The sequence below is a fragment of the Schistosoma haematobium genome, chromosome 2 (genome assembly GCF_000699445.3).
Source record: "Schistosoma haematobium chromosome 2, whole genome shotgun sequence".
Classification (NCBI taxonomy): domain Eukaryota; kingdom Metazoa; phylum Platyhelminthes; class Trematoda; order Strigeidida; family Schistosomatidae; genus Schistosoma; species Schistosoma haematobium.
This window is the reverse complement of record NC_067197.1, coordinates 42,776,719-42,794,095: the sequence shown is the minus strand read 5'-3', so window position 1 is coordinate 42,794,095 and position 17,377 is coordinate 42,776,719. Positions and strand designations below refer to the sequence as shown.

The following is a 17,377-nucleotide window of genomic DNA, read 5'->3' as shown; positions in this document are numbered from 1 at the left end:
CCTAAGAAAACCACCTGTTTCGGGTTGGGCACCCGGGCATTATCACAGCCCTCACACATATCGAATGAGATTTGTGTGGCGTATATGTATTTGGTGCCTCCTTGTACCAATATCTATGTGTTAAAATAAATAATAATAATTTTATGTAAGTATTTATAATTTCTTAGTTTATTTTAATTTATCATTTGAAATAGCTAAATTATCTAATGTTCCTTAGAATTATTCGTTTTCACTTCATTTTCATTTATTTTTTCCTAATTACTAACACAGAATAATACTGATCTTCACGGCTTAGATACACATATATCTTTGCAGTGAAGGAGAACACAGGTGAGGACAATCGAATTATATTTAGCATAAAATTACCGAGTTACTTGGTAAAATAGAAATATCATACTATGATGCTTAATTTGCAAAATGTTCCCGCTCTTCCTTTCTTGATCTTCCTCATTTTCTGCCGCTAGACATTACATTCCTGACTCACGTCATATACTACTTATATCAATATAAGTAGCACGCACCACATATTTATTGTCTATAAACAGTGTTTTTATTTTATACTTGACAAAAATACGTAACTTTTTCTAACCACCCCTTCCTGTCTCCCGTAAATTTTTTTCTCTTTTCACATAAAAAATTACAATAGATTACTTTATTAATCTTTTCCATATCACTCACTCACCCTATCTCTTTTATTCTTTTTTGTTTCTGGCCCTATATATATATATATATATATATATATATATATATATATATATATATATATATATATATATAATCTCTTACTGGTTCATTCTATTTATACATTCAAAAGGTGAATTATTATCATTATCAATATTATCTCAATATAACTTGAGTAAAATTCATTTAGGATTGTCCTACTCCACCACCACCACCACCACCTCATCATCATCATCATCATCTTGTGATCTCTTTCTATAGTATCATATTAGTTGTTAATGCAAACACAGAAAGGATTTACGTCAGTGATAATAATAATAATAATCATAATCATAGTAACTATTTTAATTTTGAAAATAAGCTTTAGAATAATATGGAATTATGTTACTATCTCTCAATCATAATAATAGTTATATATATATATATATATATATATATATATATATATATATATATATATATAGAGAGAGAGAGAGAGAGAGAGAGTATGTAGGCGTTTATCCAATTCATCCAATACTACTTCAATAAAATTCTACGTAGGTGTAATATAATGATTAGTTTTTCTCATAGAAAATTATTCTTTATTAATGTATTATTCTAATGTTAATTTTTGTACTTAATGTTTTATCAGAAAGACAAAGTACCTATGTTTATAGTAAGAATACGTTTATTAGATAAAAAGAAAACAACAACTATGTTTAGATTCATGGGATCTGTTGTAATGGTATTCAATGTTCGATGATTTAACCGGGTTGGTGGATATGCAAAGGGTGTGTATGTTGAAGGCTCCAATGTGTAGTTTGGAGTGAGGTTTCAGTAGAACTGGGACAGTGTTTTGCGCACTAGAATCGTTGGCTATGGTGACACTTGAGGAGGAAGCCGAAAGAGAAAGTTAAGCGTTGAAAGTCGATGTGGGAGGAACAATAGGAATTGAAGAGGAAGGTTGATTATGAATACAGTGGTCTTGAGTGCTGTTATAGGTATGAGGGCGGTTATCACTTCCCGGTTGCCCACACCATAGAAGGGTTCTTCTGGAGGTACCTGAAAAGGAAATTGGATTAGAGGTGGTCTTAGTGACCTGGGAGTGTGACCGTAATGCCCAAGGGACAACTGCTTGAGATCGGTCACACACGACCTTTTTATGGGTAATTTTTGTGTTAGCTCCGTACTTGTTGAGACCTTACCGCCGGAGATGGATATCCATAGGATAAGGCGGGATGTGCACTTTTGGCTCAACCTTTTCTAACCCCATCCCTCCTTGTGTGAAGGCAGCATCGCTGTTATGCTTGTTGTCTGAAGGAAACACCTTACTACCGTCACACCTGTGTACAGTCAGCAGTACGACTTCTCCTTCAGACCTTGGGTTTGCTGTTTTTAGTCTTACCGTTATTCAACCGACATGTCTGGCGTGGTAGGACCTTGAGGAACGGTTGTTCAAGCCAGTGCAACTCAGTTGCTTCATCACGATAGACAAGCCCAACCACCACGTCAAGGTAGCAACAACGGTCGGAGATATGGTAAACCATGATTCCAAATCAATGGTGCATATGGTCTCCATGATTCTGAAGGAAAAAATGACATATGAACGAATTTCTAGTCACTAGCTACCATGGGATTGCATCTCTTAAAGTTACTCTATTGCCTTGTAGATCAGACCTTTAGGTCGGGTAGATCCGAGTGTGGTTCCCTAAGAAAACCACTTGCTTCGGTTTGGGCACCCGGGCAGTATCACAGCCCACACACGAATAGAATGATTTGTGTGGCGCATATGTATTCGTTGCCCCTTTGTACCAATATTTATATGTTCAAATAAATAAATAAAGTGACTCAATACACCAGCCAATTGCGATTTTACTATCAACATAGTTCTACATTTAATTTTGTGATGAGAATACCTTATGATCAGTGACTAGTGCTTTCTAATTCTAATCTTTTAAAGTTACTTACCGTTGTAAATAATATTCTGTTATGGAAGTGGTTATTTGATTGTCTCTTTCCTCTTATGTGTATATCCAAAATGAATTGCCAGTTGTCAATTTTGATTCTGACTTTCGATTTTATTTGCCCCCCAAAATGCCCTGGTACGACCGAGAGTGAGGAGGGTCGGCTCGCCCTTTCGAAGTGCTCTCACATGGCCACGTGCATACAACCACTGACAGGGAAGTTCTACCCACTACCTTCTCGCGGCATTACTGTTGTTTGTGATATTGAGAGGACGAAAAGCAAATGTCCGGCGCTTTAACCGCGTTGGTGGACATATAGTCCACCTAGGTGAGTTTAAAAACCCTGATTCCAAACCAATGGTGCACATGGGTTCCATGATCCTGAAAGAACAAATGGCGTATGAACCAATTATTGGTCACTAGCTACCATGGGACTGCATCTCCTTACGTTTCTTCACTGCCAAGTGGATCAGACCTTTAGGCCGAAGGCTCCGAGTGTGACCCCCTAAGAAAACCACCTACTGGCTACCATGGAACTGCATTTCTTGACGTTGCTGCACTGCCTTGTGTGATCAGATCTTTAAGTCGAATGGCTCCGGGTGTGTCTCCCTATGAAAACGACCTATTTCGGTTTGGGCACCCGGGCATTATCACAGCCCACACACGAATAGAATGATTTATGTGGCGCATATCTATTTGCTCACTCTTTGTATCAATTTTTGTGTGTCTAAATAAATAAAATGTCAAACACATCGACTTTTCTTTGTTTATCTCTTTTCAACTTTTCTTTAACAAATATCTTTGTTATCTTTTTTTCTTGATGTGAATGAATTTAGTTTGTATTTTTCTGGAGCATGTACTTGTTTAACCAGAAATAAATCCTACGTAATGATGCATTCCTAGCTTCTATACGTATGTCCTACACTTTTATACAATACAAGCACTCAGGATAGCACTAAATTATTAAAAATCATTACATTTTCAATCATAAATTGTAATTTACTTAGATACTGTTGATAGTTTGCATAACTTATAGGTTTATCAGTTCATGTAAGTTTTTTTATAACTAAATTCACTTAATCTGAACAATCCATCTATCAGCGTATCCCGCTACTGCAGTGTTTATAAAAGGGGAAAGTTGTCTTATGTACGAGTGTTTTATGATGACCACTTGTATGAGAGATTAAAATTTACAATCCAGTGTGATTGTATACGTTTCTCTGCTGGTGTGTATACCATTCATTATTGTAGTTCATTACCCACTGCTTAAAGCATTTAAGTGTTATCTTTCAGGCTGTAACACCAATTTACAGTTAGTATTTGGTGTCAGTATGAACTGTTATTTGGTGTTCATGACATGTTTAATCTTATACCACAAAATTCTATACACAAGTACTTGGATAAAGATCCTCAATACGAACAGAAGCGGTGAGACTATAATTTATTGACGACCTTTAAGCGATACAAAAGTAACCTTGAGAAACTCCGCTTCTTAGGCTCAAAATAGGTTTATGAATCAGTCTGAGAAATTAGAACTAGGACTTAGGACTAGAAGTTAAAGTCAGTAACTACATTTACTATTTTCATCACAAGTTGACATCAGCTATATAATCCAAGAGTTCTGTTTAGCCATATGGGTGAATGAATTTTGCGTCAAAAGTCAAGACACTTCATCAACGATTCGTAATCTGTCTCCTGTCGGTATATCCAGATTTTCTATTCGAACTGCGAGTAATGGTCCTAATCTATGTCTGTAGATCTTGAGTAACATGGTCAGGGTTTGATAGTGGTAATAAAGCATATGAATTTATTCCATGCCTCCCCATAAATCTTGAGTCCACACTTTATAACTGGATCTCATTCGTCCCTTTTGAACTATATCACGTATGTTTAGTTTCCACTAGGGTAGGGACCAATATCTCTCATTCTCTGCTCTTCATCTTTTTAATTTCCGCTGTTTTTCGTGTTATTATGCATCGCTGTACCGTCGACCCATACAGATTTGTCCCGAATTCTACGTAGATAGTGGATGATTACTTACTTACGCCTGTTACTCCTAGTGGAGCATAGGTCTCCAACCAGCATTCTCCGACGCAATCTGTCCTGGGCCTTCTTTTCTAGTTCTATCCAATTGTTGTTTATTCTCCTCATGTCTGCATCCGTTTCTCGGAGTAATGTGTTCTTTGGTTTTCCTCTTCTCCTTTGGCCTTAAGGATTCCATGTGAGGGCTTGCCTTATGACGTAGTTGGGTGCTTTCCCCAATGTGTGTCCTATCTACTTCCAGTGCTTCTTCCTCCACTGGGATCTTGTTTATTCTCTCCTACAGTAGATTGTTGCTGATAGTGTCCGGCCAACGGATCCGACGTAAACGACTGTTAATAAACACTTGTATCTTCTGGATGATGACTTTCGTAGATCTCCAAGCTTTCTGCGTAGTTATTTATGGGCATAATAAAATAGTTAACTCGTTGAGACTATGTAGAGTTGAAGGTCTCATATGAAACTGGAGGTTCGCCATTGTTATTGTGGACGGCTCGGCATTGCTTTGGCAAGTTTTGCTGACTGTTCATGCGAAAAATTGGTTTGTTGGTTAACCGATTTCATTCATACTGGTGGTTGCTTTTCAGTGTTCCCTAGGGCCATTGTAAGGCATGCCGCCATTGCTAACATTAACGAGTTTGACTGTCGTGTAAGCGGAATAGGTCAACTTTGGCCTGTTCGTGCTGTGCATAATTGATTCACGCGATCATTGATCGGAATAACTATACACGTGGTCGCCGACCAGCATTCTCCGACGCCATTTGTCCTGGGCCTTCTTTTCTATTTCTATCCAATTGTTGTTCATTCTTCTCATATCTGTCTCCATTTTGTCGGCGTAATGTATTCTTTGATCTTCTCCTTTGACCTTGAGGATTCCATGTGAGGGCTTGCCTTGTGACGTGGTTGTGTGCTTTCGTCAGTGTGTGTCCTATCCACTTCCAGCGCTTCTTCCTGATTTCTTCCTCCGCTGGGATCTTGTTTGTTCTCTCCTACAGAAGATTGTTGCTGATAGTGTCTGGCCAACGGGTCCGAAGTATTTTGCTTAAGCAATTTTTAATAAACACTTGTATCTTCTGGAATATTGTGTGGTCCCGCTGCTTTGCCGCTTTTGATTTGTCTGATGGCCATGCTGATCTCTTCAATTATTGGTGAGCCAACATCGATTGTTAGGTCTGTGGGTGATGCTTTGATGTTGGGTTGATTCAGTGGAGCTGTTCGATTCAAAAGTTCCTTAAAGTGCTGCACCCATCTGTTTCGCTGTTCCTCAGTGTTAGTGATTACTTTCCTTTCCTTGCCTTTCACTAATCGTTCTAGTTTGCGGTAATTTCCAACGAGCTTCTTTGTTGTATCATACAATTGTCTCAGATAATGGAAGATTGAATAATTAGAAATATTCAATGTAACATGTCATTTAATATATGATTTTGAGGGTAATTAAATTATAGGGAAATCATAAATAACCTGAAGTTATTTATTTTGAACATGTTGAATGACAATGTACTGATATTCCTCCCCTTGTATACTTTTGGCCATAGCAACATAAATAAGTGTTACGTGTGACATCTTGCAATCATATATAATCTTCATTATATTTTGAGCTTGAAATACCTTGTAATATCTATTTACAAGTGAACAGATAGATAATTATTCCTTCAAATGTCATATATTCATGCATATGCTGTATTTGTTTATTATGTTTATCTGTTTTAGTCAATCAATGTGTGTGTGTGTATTTTTGTGCTTATGTAAGGACAAAGTAGTTTACAGCACACATAACTCTTATTTTTTCATACATCAATGAACTTTAGGATAGAAACGTATACAATAGGGTTTTTTTCTCTAATTTCCTTTTAGTCCCTTTTTATTTTCAATGGTTGAGATCATGAGTCAATTGAAGTTAGACCACTATGGAAAACCTGGAAGCACTGGATGGCTATTTCGTCCTATTGTTGGACTCCTCAGTAGTGTGCATCCACGATCCGGTCTAGGCGAGATTTGAACCCAGAACCTATTAGTCTCGTGTGAGGGTGCTTATTCTGTTTATTGTGCTGTACAATGTTAAATGGATTGGATCTTGTTTATAGTTACAATTTATTTAAGAATAATTTAAGGTTGTGCAATTGAAGAAGCTTATTAACATATTCGTTTTTATCTCATTTATAACTTGATGTTTTTGTTGCTATTCGATTTGATACATTGTTGATGAGACTTTCTTTTCTTTTCGGTACATGTCAATTTGTTTACTTTTTAAATTGAGAAAAATAGCAAGGACGCTTACAATGTTACTTTTAAATAGAATTTCAGTAGTATATTGTTATGTTCAATAACATTTACATTTGACATTCTTTGTATATTATACTCTAAACATTTCGTTTGATATATTGTTTTCTCTAAACTTTATTTAATCATATTATCTAAATAGAGAAACAAATTCATTATGGCAACCTGTTACATCGCTTTCATCTATGCATAATTTAATACAGTCATGGCGTCATATATTAATTGATGGTGGATGTGAGAAATTACTCCGATCCGGTGTTTATGGTGTTCATCAGGTATGTAGGATTGTCATTCTTTTTTTGGGGGGGAGGATTTTCATTCCGTGCCTATTTCATATGAAGTTAGAATAAGTTTTGAAAATGATAGGTTTGGTCTTATTGATTTGAACAATTAACCCATTCTAAACGATGGGTGTAACAGGGTTTATCGTTATCTCCCATTATACTTGACATTAATAAAGAAAGAAGATGAATACATGTACTTACAATCATCAAAGTTTTGCAATATCTGCGTTTTATTACCAGTTCGTTATATTACAGTTAAGTGTGTAAGATGTATGATTCGAGTTTCACAATAGTTTTTTAAAGCCTGCACTCTGTTCAGCGGACCTCAAAACTGTAATATACTTACAACTATCGAATTTTCATAATAGTATTCGACCATATTTATGTACATTGATCAAACAGTGTTGGAGTAGTGTCTCTCTTTATCTGAAAGCCTAATCTCCCTGATACATCACAAAACAGAAAGTCATCCTTCAAACATCTGTCATATTACAGTAGTATTAGAAAGCTTGGGCATCCACATCATGCAATTTACAACTTTAAGCTGGTGTTTTTCGGTTCCTTTTTTGAAAGGAGACTTGAGATTAACTGATTATGTAAGTAATCAAGTATCTTTCTATCGTCCAATGACAGTCACTATAGTTTAACTATATCTTTCCTATAAATAAAGGTAGCTACTATTACTAATTTAGTACCTCTCAGTAGTAGAGTATCGTTCTTGATTATTCACTCATTTTTGTTACTCCCACCTAATGAATGTTTCGATTTCGTATTCTTCTTTTAACCTAAATGAATTTAGTTGTTAATATAGAAATGGAATATGTTTATATTCTACATTCGCTTGGTGTTGTTTTATTTGTATCTTCCCATGGTTATTTAGGACTGCAATTGATCAGTTTTATGTTGGCCTATGTGCATCCTGTGCGGATTGCCTCAATATAGCCTTAATAGTCACAAGCTTTTTAAGCAAAGATGAATAGTGGCTAGCAGTGGAATCCAGTTTGAAGCGTGTTTCGTCCTATTTGGGACTCGTCAGCTGGATGTACCTGCATCTTAGGGTTGATATTCACTCCGAGATTCAAACCCAGTACCGTTCGCTTCAAACGCCACTATTTTATTCACTATGAATTCTATCAAAGATAACTGTAAAACGAATTAAGCAAAACATTTTATATTCTAAATTCTATATGTTATTTATTTATTCTTTTAGGCTGTACTTCGTAGTATCGGTTCGTTCTATGTAGGCTATGATCATATATCATTTGATTATCCAACAGATTCATTATATCGTGATATTCTATTCCGTCGAATTCATTTAAATAAACCAGGTGTTTATGCAAATTTTGAAATACGTCTATTATCTCGTGAAGGTAGTATTAGTTCACCACATTTAATGGCTGTTGAATTATCTGTATGGCGTTCTCCAAGTCTTACAACATTATTATCTTCATCATTATCTAATAATGTATATGAAAATAGTAATTCCATTCTTCAAGCTATAAATTTCTTTATTAAATTAGAGAATGATGCATTAAATAGTTCACTTTATGTTTGTCCAGCTGCTTGTTATTCAACACCAGTTCTAGTCAAGTAAGTGTCTTAAATATTTTTCACTTTAGGATATATTGTAATGGAGATTTTTTTGTATGATGATATATGTATTACATACTTACGCCTGTTACTCCTCGTGAAGGAGAATAGGCCACTCACCAGCATTCTCCATCCAACCCTATCCTGAGCAATCCTTTCCAGTTCCTATAGATCCTTTTCATATCTGCTTCTATTTCCCGACGTAATGTGTTCTTTGGCCTTGCTCTTTTACGCTTCCCTTCAGGATTCCAAGTTAGGGCTTGCCTCGTGATATATATGTATGCATATGATTTAATGTGACTTTTAGAATTATTCGGAGAAATCAGTAGTTATGCAATAAATAGCTATCTGTTATCGAGGATTAAATGCATCTTTATAACTATTATCGATTTCTAGCCAGAAATAATGAATCATTACAGCATGACACAAGCAATAGACACCATTTTCAGTAAAAAAATATTTTTGGTATTTCAACTTAGTTATCTTAAGGGTTTATTCATATTACTACCAATCCACTTATAATATTCAATAGTCGGAATATAAATAAAAGGATAATTATCAGTATAAGGTTATAGAGATTACTACGTTTTAGATTGATATCATAAACTGATTGATGTTAGATCACCATTGAAAATCTGAAAGCACCGAATGACCGTTTCGTCCCAGTATGGGACTCCTCATCGATGGCCACCAATGATACTACAAGATGGATTCAAACCCAGAACCTTCAATCTAACATTAATCGATTCATGATCACAATCCAAGATTTAACAATCTCCACAACCCCATCTTCCCATTAGTGAATAGGTTTTTAAGAGAATTCTCGAAGTTCAATGAAGGTCTAATAACAATCGATTCATGATCTCAATCAAACAAAAAGATAATTGTTATGCTCTAAGAAGTAAAACCTCCGGTTATTTTCGAATTGTTGGATGAATGAATTTCTTGCTAATATCTGATTGGTTCATCCATAAATTATAGTCTTTCCAAAAAAATTACTGTCATCTATCATATTACATAATGTTCACTGATTCGTAATGTTTTCTTCGCCTCTATACATTGATATTTGTCAATAAGACTCTTTTATTATTATTATCTATGCTGGTTATTTTTCATCTACTCTCTTTATTAATCTAATCGGCCAATCACAATCAAGGTTATAGATAAAGATCATGTGATCAAAGGTCGTCTTTGATCAAACATTTAAAAAAATATTTTTTTTTCTCTACCCCCTCACAAACGATCGATAAAAGTAGATTTTATCCCAGAAAATTAAAGAAATTAGAATGTGATTTTAAAAATAACTAACTAGCATAGATTATTAATCTTCTATAATAAAATAATAAAGTGTATTTTAATTTGGTTTATCTTAAATAAATAATCGATTGTATGTTACCTTAGCAACAATCCTTACCTAAACAACTATTGGCGATTTATGTAATTACTTTTGTAACTTCAATCATTGAAATCATGAGTCAATTAAAGCTAGACCACCATAGAAAACCTGGAAGCATTGGACATCCGTTTCATCCTATTGTGGGATTCCTCAGCAATGGGCATCGACGAATCCGGCCCCCCGCGAGATTCGAACCACAGAACTTATCAGTCTCGCGTGCAAGCGCTTAACCACTAGACCACTGAGATGGCCGGCATCCAACGGTGTTAATGTCTAACTTCAACTAATCCACGAAATTATGCCACCGTCCACCATTGACTCATGATTTCAATTATTGAAATTACTAAAATCTCCTTAAAACCCCTCCTGATAACTCCTTTTGTATTATAAAGTAATTTACACTACTTAAGTTGTTCTCAGTGTAAAGAATTCTGGTAATGAATAGATCAGTACTATATCACATAGCTGTATCTTCATCTATTGGTATATATTCTGTCATTATATATATATTGGAGAGTTATTTATGTATAGCGACACCACCAGTTGAGTAAGTTTAGGCGTAGAACACTGGTTGATTGTTTATAAGATTATGAACGTATAACTAATTATACTGGGGAGCAGACAACATTTGAATTCTAACTGAAAATATAGATTCGTAGAATGGAGAACAGATTTTCACGGCTATATAGAAATTGTCTAGATGAATACTGTATTTCAGTAGATGTGGATATTCGCATAAATATCATCCATAGTGGTTTAGCTTCAATTGACTCATGATCTTAACTATTAAAATTACTATAATATCCACAAAACCCCTTCTGACGGTCTCCAAGAGGTATATCCTGTAGTTCTTGTGAAAACCAGTGACCAGTGGAGTCCAACTGGGTCTGTTGTGAGACAGTAACTCACTGATGACAATGGTAGATATGTTGCTCAGTTTCATCGATTGGTTGAATTTAGACATTAACACGTTTGGATACCGGCCATCTCAGTGGTCTAGAGGTTAAGCGCTTGCGCGCGAAACTGATAGGTCCTAGGTTCGAATCCCGCGAGGTAGGATCGTGGATGCGCACTGCTAAGGAGTCCCACAGTAGGACGAAATGGCCGTCTGGTGCTTCCAGGTTTTCCATGGTAGTCTAGCTTCAATTGACTCACGATCTCAACTATAGAGATTACTGAAATCTCCACAAAACCCCTTCTGATATCTATTTTTTGTGTTGTGAGTTTTAATAATCTGAAAATAAGTTTTATTTCACTATGTCATCGGTTACTAACCATATAATATATAAGGTTCAAAAATAGGATATCGCTGCTTATTATATGAAAATCCATAGATTATGAATTAGGCATTGGAATATAACTCATTTGTACTCTTCCTACTTGTATGTCATGAGATTGTTCACGATAGAACTACCTCATGAATTCACGAAGTAAACTCTCAGCATAGTGATTAGATACACAAGTTACACTTTTCGCCTTGTCTAGTTAAACATATAATTGTTTATTTGTACTTCTGTAGGTAACTGATATATTTTGGATACTTTTTCACTACAATGTTTCTTTCTGTTAAGAGTAGTAAAATGAACAAAATATCTTTTTCACTAATTAATAGACTGTGTGCTGTGTAGACTAAAGGTCACTGCTGTCGACCATGCAGGAACTTCTCGTATAACGAAAGAATTATACTTGTATGGATCTTGATTGTGTATCAATTGACTGACTTAATATGATTTTTGTTACTGAGGGATAACTACTCCTAAAAATTGATTTTTTTTTATACAATGTCCGGAATAGCAGATGCTAAAAAACAATCAATTGTTCACCAGCAGAAATGAGTCCTCTTATATAACAAAACGGTATAACCGTGTAAATAAACTTTTTGATTCATATCATGAACCAGTTGGTGTCAGACCACTATTGAAAACCTGGAAGCACTGGACGGCCGTTTCGTCCTGTTGTGGGACTCCTCAGCAGTGCGCACACCCGGTCCCGCTCGCGGGATTCGATCGGTTCATGATCTGAATCAAAAATTTAACGATCTTCACAACCCTATATTGATAATTACCATGTGCTCACTGGTGGCTAGCTTCGTGAGGCAATTCTCAGAGTTCTAGTGAGAAGCCGTGACCAGTGGAGTTAATCCATGTCGGGTAGAGATAGGTATCTACCTCAGTACAATGAAAGATGGTCGCGCAATTTCGTGGATTGGTTGAGGTTAGATATTAACACGTTTGGATACCGGCCATTTCAGTGGTCCAGTAGGTTAAGCGTTCGCGCACGAGACTGAAGGCCCTGGGTTCGAATCCCTCGAGCGGAATCGTGGACGCGCACTGCTGAGGAGTCCTACAATAGGACGAAACGGCCGTCCAGTGCTTTGAGGTTTTCCATGGTGGTCTAACATCAATCGGTTCATGATATGAATCAAAAACTTAATCATCTCCACAACCCTATACTGAAAATAAACTTTTGCGTGATATATGAGTTATTTAACCCAATTTAACTTATGTCAGGGGATAAACATTACTATCTTTGGAACATGTGCTGTAACACAAGTTTTGTTTCACAAAACCGCGTATCCTGATAGAAAATAGTTGTAACACCTTAAGTGTTACTGGTCAAAATAGAGAGTAAACTGTAATCAATCAGAAGTGAGTTACTCTCTCAAGTGAGTCGTTCAGTTGGATTATTCTGTTTAAATCAATAGTCTTTCAGAAATACGGAGACCGTTATTTACGTTTTGATCTAATTCAGTAACAGTAATATTCTGTTGTTTTATTTTAACAAAACTATGTTATTTCTGTATATCTGATAAATTTATTTAAAATAACGTCAAAAATAAGATTTCGCCTGAATTGAAGGGGTCAAATAAGGACAAGTGGAAAAACAGCTACCTACTGAGACGATGAATGAACTGTTTCAATATCATATGGAAAGAAACAGGAATCAATGAACAGATTATCACCTGATACTATTATAAAGAGTCATCTGAGAAATGAAAAGATGAATAAACTTAATAGAATATTAGCATATAGGGAACGACTTGGGTTGCGTTTGTTCAGAACAGAAGCACGATACTATAAATGAAAAAGTTATTCTGAGTCAAGATGTTTTATCTCGATGTATCCATGATCTTTTTGAAAACTATAATGCATGTTTAGTTGTTAAGCGGGAACACTTTCATCTTCCTAGTAAACAACATTCAGATATTACTTTCATCCGACCTACAGAGACATTTTAACCCAGTATTTTCATCGCCGATTGTTTCCCTAGATTCCTATGTTTTGCTCCTTTCCTTTAGTCAAATTATTTACTTAGATCTCGGATTCCTCCACGTAAGCAGCCGGTGTTAACAATTCGAGTTAACAAAGTCGGATTTCCGGTTTCGCAAGGTTGCACCACATATTTGAGTTTCCGACATTCACATTTTGTCAAACCAACCTATAGGCCTCATTAGTTGAAAAACAGACACTTCCGAGTGAAATCCCAATTGATATTTATCTGTAGTATCCTCAGTTGGATGAGCTTGTAAGATTTTCGAAAGGTCAAGATACGTGTCTTTGTTCTTTGGATTCCAAACTGGCTACAGCTTAAACGTAGAGGTCAGTTTTGTTGAATATTACTCAACCTTCTCAGAAAAACCCAGCACTCAAACGTAGTAATTTATGCAGGAAGCTTTAACGCCTAAATATGGCAGTCCAAATCAAGCAAATATTCAAGTGATGATTTGACATTCCATCTCAATGAATAGACCATAATAACTTCCACTGGCACCCCATCCCGACCTAAGGCCTCGTGTCGCTGCTGGGTAGTAGGGGGAGCCTTGCCAACCAACCTAGGCGGTCAACGGAGAACAAACTGATTACACACTCTATTGTATCTTTGATCAACTTGAGGCTCACATAACCGCACTGAGCCATTTGATTTGTATGCTTATATACAAGAATTGCAGAAGTCTTCGGGCTTATGTAGTTCATATATGTAGGTATATTCAAAAGGGATGCGTGTGGTGTCGTACGAAGGAAACGCCGGCTGAAATATTGTCTGCCCTATGTCTAATAAAATGAGGAGCCTGTTAATCAGATCAAAGACAAAAAGAGTTAGCAGCAAATGCCTGTAGTCCCTCCGGGGGCTACTGCCGGTCCCAAGCCCGGATAAAGGAGGAGAGTTGGGCATGGGGTTAGCGTCCCCATCCCGTAGAAAACTAACTCGCTAAAAAAACGCTAACCAGAAAAAAATTATTCAAACCTTTTAAACTCTGCCCTGGGAGTCAGAAAATCTTCATTTAGAAGAATTATGACGCCTCATGATGAAAGCCGAATCCCTTCGGAAGTTACGAGGCCGATGCCCCTTCTGACAACCAGAGCGACCATTTATTTAGGTACATGGAATGTTCGTACAATGTGGGACACCGGAAGAGCCTTCCAAATTGCTGCAGAAATGAGAGCATACAACCTAGAGGTACTTGGGATCAGTGAAACACACTGGACACAAGTTGGACAACAACGACTAACTACAGGAGAGCTCCTGTTATACTCCGGCCATGAAGAAGAAAATGCACCACATACACAAGGAGTTGCATTGATGCTGTCCAAACAAGCGCAAAATGCACTTATAGGATGGGAATCTCATGGACCAAGGATCATCAAAGCCTCGTTTAAAACAAAGAAAGAGGGCATTTCAATGAACATCATCCAATGCTATGCGCCTACCAACGACTACAATGAAGAAGCTAAAGATCAATTCTACAATAGGATGCAGTCAATCGTCGAGAAGTGCCCAACAAAGGACCTGACCATTCTGATGGGAGATTTCAACGCCAAGGTTGGAACGGACAACACTGGATATGAAGACATCATGGGACGACACGGACTGGGAGAAAGAAACGAAAATGGTGAGAGATTTGCAAATCTATGTGCCTTCAATAAGCTGGTTATAGGCGGCACCATATTCCCACATAAACTCATACACAAAACCACATGGACTTCACTGGATCACTCTACACAAAACCAAATCGACCATATTTGCATCAACAAAACGTTCAGGAGGACTATAGAGGACGTGAGAACCAAGAGAGGAGCTGATATAGCATCAGATCATCACTTACTGGTCGCCAAGATGAAATTGAAACTCAAGAAGCACTGGACAACGGGGCAGACAGTATCACAAAAGTTCAATACGGCCTTTCTCCAGGATACTAACAAACTCAACAAATTCAAGATAGTCCTCAGCAACAAGTCCCAGGTCGTTCGAAGTGAAGACCGGTGTTAGGCAAGGTTGCTTACTCTCACCCTTTCTCTTTCTCCTGGTGATCGACTGGATCATGAAGACGTCAATATCTGAAGGGAAGCACGGGATACAATGGACATCTAGGATGCAGTTGGACGATCTGGACTTCGCAGATGATCTGGCCTTTCTATCCCAAACGCAACAACAGATGCAGGAAAAGACGACCAGTGTGGCAGCAGCCTCAGCAGCAGTAGGTCTCAATATACACAAAGGGAAAAGCAGGATTCTCCGATACAACACAGAATGCACCAATCCAATCACAATTGACGGAGAAGATTTGGAAGATGTAAAAACCTTTGCGTATTTGGGCAACATCATTGATGAACAGGGTGGATCTGATGCAGATGTGAAGGCGCGGATCGGCAAAGCAAGAGCAGCATATTTACAACTGAGGAACATCTGGAACTCAAAGCAACTGTCAACCAACACCAAGATCAGGATTTTCAATACAAATGTCAAGACAGTTCCACTGTATGGGGCAGAAACCTGGAGAACTACAAAAGCCATCATCCAGAAAATACAGGTGTTTATTAACAATTGTCTACGCAAAATACTTCAGATCCATTGGCTGGACAGTATTAGCAACAACGTACTGTGGGAGAGAACAAACCAGATCCCAGTGGAGGAACAAATCAGGAAGAAGCGCTGGAAGTGGATAGGACACACATTGAGGAAGGCACCCAACTGCGTCACAAGACAAGCCCTCACATGGAATCCTGAAGGTCAAAGGAAAAGAGGAAGACCAAAGAACACATTACGCCGAGAAATGGAGATAGACATGAGAAAAATGAACAAGAATTGGATGGAACTAGAAAAGAAGGCCCAGGACAGAGTGGGTTGGAGAATGCTGGTCAGCGGCCTATGCTCCATTGGGAGTAACAGGCGTAAGTAAGTAAGTAATTAAGCCAGGAAGAGACGACCAACAACCTCTCATGAGAGAATGTTTATGCTTATGTGTGTGTCAGGAAGTAATGGGGCGATAGACATGTGCCCAATGATATGCATGTAATGTGTAAGAGACAATCTGGTGTAGCGAATATGTCCCCAAGGGAGTGGCGAACACATATCTTCCCAGGCACGTGAACATACCTATATGTATGCTATGAGATACGCGGAATAAAACCTGTGTTACTGGTGTGCATATTTGCTCACAGGATAGGTATACCTGTGTGTATACTCGGATGAAAGTCTGTGCGTTGCTTAGTATGCATGTCGATCACACCTATTCATGGTAAGTAATCACTAGAAACCCTTTACTTGTTCGTATTACGCTATTCAGAGTTCTTGGATTTCAGATGTTAGGTATAAATTGTGGTCGCGTGACGAAAGTCGGATAATGTTAAGTAGAACTTAGCTACTTATCAAATCCCACTAAGACAAGTAGTCTTTCGCTGAAGCGGGCGCAAATTCCGCCTTCTTTTCGTGGAAGACACTTGAATAAGTAGAGCTGATGAGTCGCAGATAACAAAAGCCTTGATATAAACACTATTTATCGACCGACTGTAGGGTAGGTACCGACGACACAAACTGCTATTTCAATAGACCGTATAAAAACAACCATCATGTTATACAAGTTTTATTCACTTCTGAAATACGTACCCTTGGGACAACAATCAGTTGCACTAGTAAGATCGCAAGTCGGTAAATGAGATTTCGATTTATATCTGGTTAAGTGGTGGGGATATTAGCCAAGCTCACCGTTTTCCTGTACTGATGTTACATGAACACTAGCACCGAAGTCCTCTAGAATAGTATTGAGATTAGATGACACGGAAACTGACCTTGGAACCACCAGCTATTAATTCTAGCATCTGATAGCGGTGCATACTCCCAGTGTCTGCTAAGTTGAGTACCTTGAGTGGGATACATAGTCGCAG

The 17,377-nt window shown here is 37.4% G+C and overlaps 1 protein-coding gene across 2 annotated transcripts in view; it reads left to right on the top strand.

Moving 5' to 3' along the window:
- The window catches only part of MS3_00007017 (uncharacterized protein), a 63,375-nt gene that overhangs the window by 45,051 nt on the left and 947 nt on the right, over positions 1-17,377 (top strand). For both annotated transcript variants that reach the window (XM_051215273.1, XM_051215272.1), the window contains 2 exons: positions 7,087-7,219; positions 8,439-8,818. In XM_051215273.1, the coding sequence (XP_051068474.1) occupies positions 7,087-7,219; positions 8,439-8,818 (513 nt within the window). The remainder of the gene's footprint in view (positions 1-7,086; positions 7,220-8,438; positions 8,819-17,377) is intronic.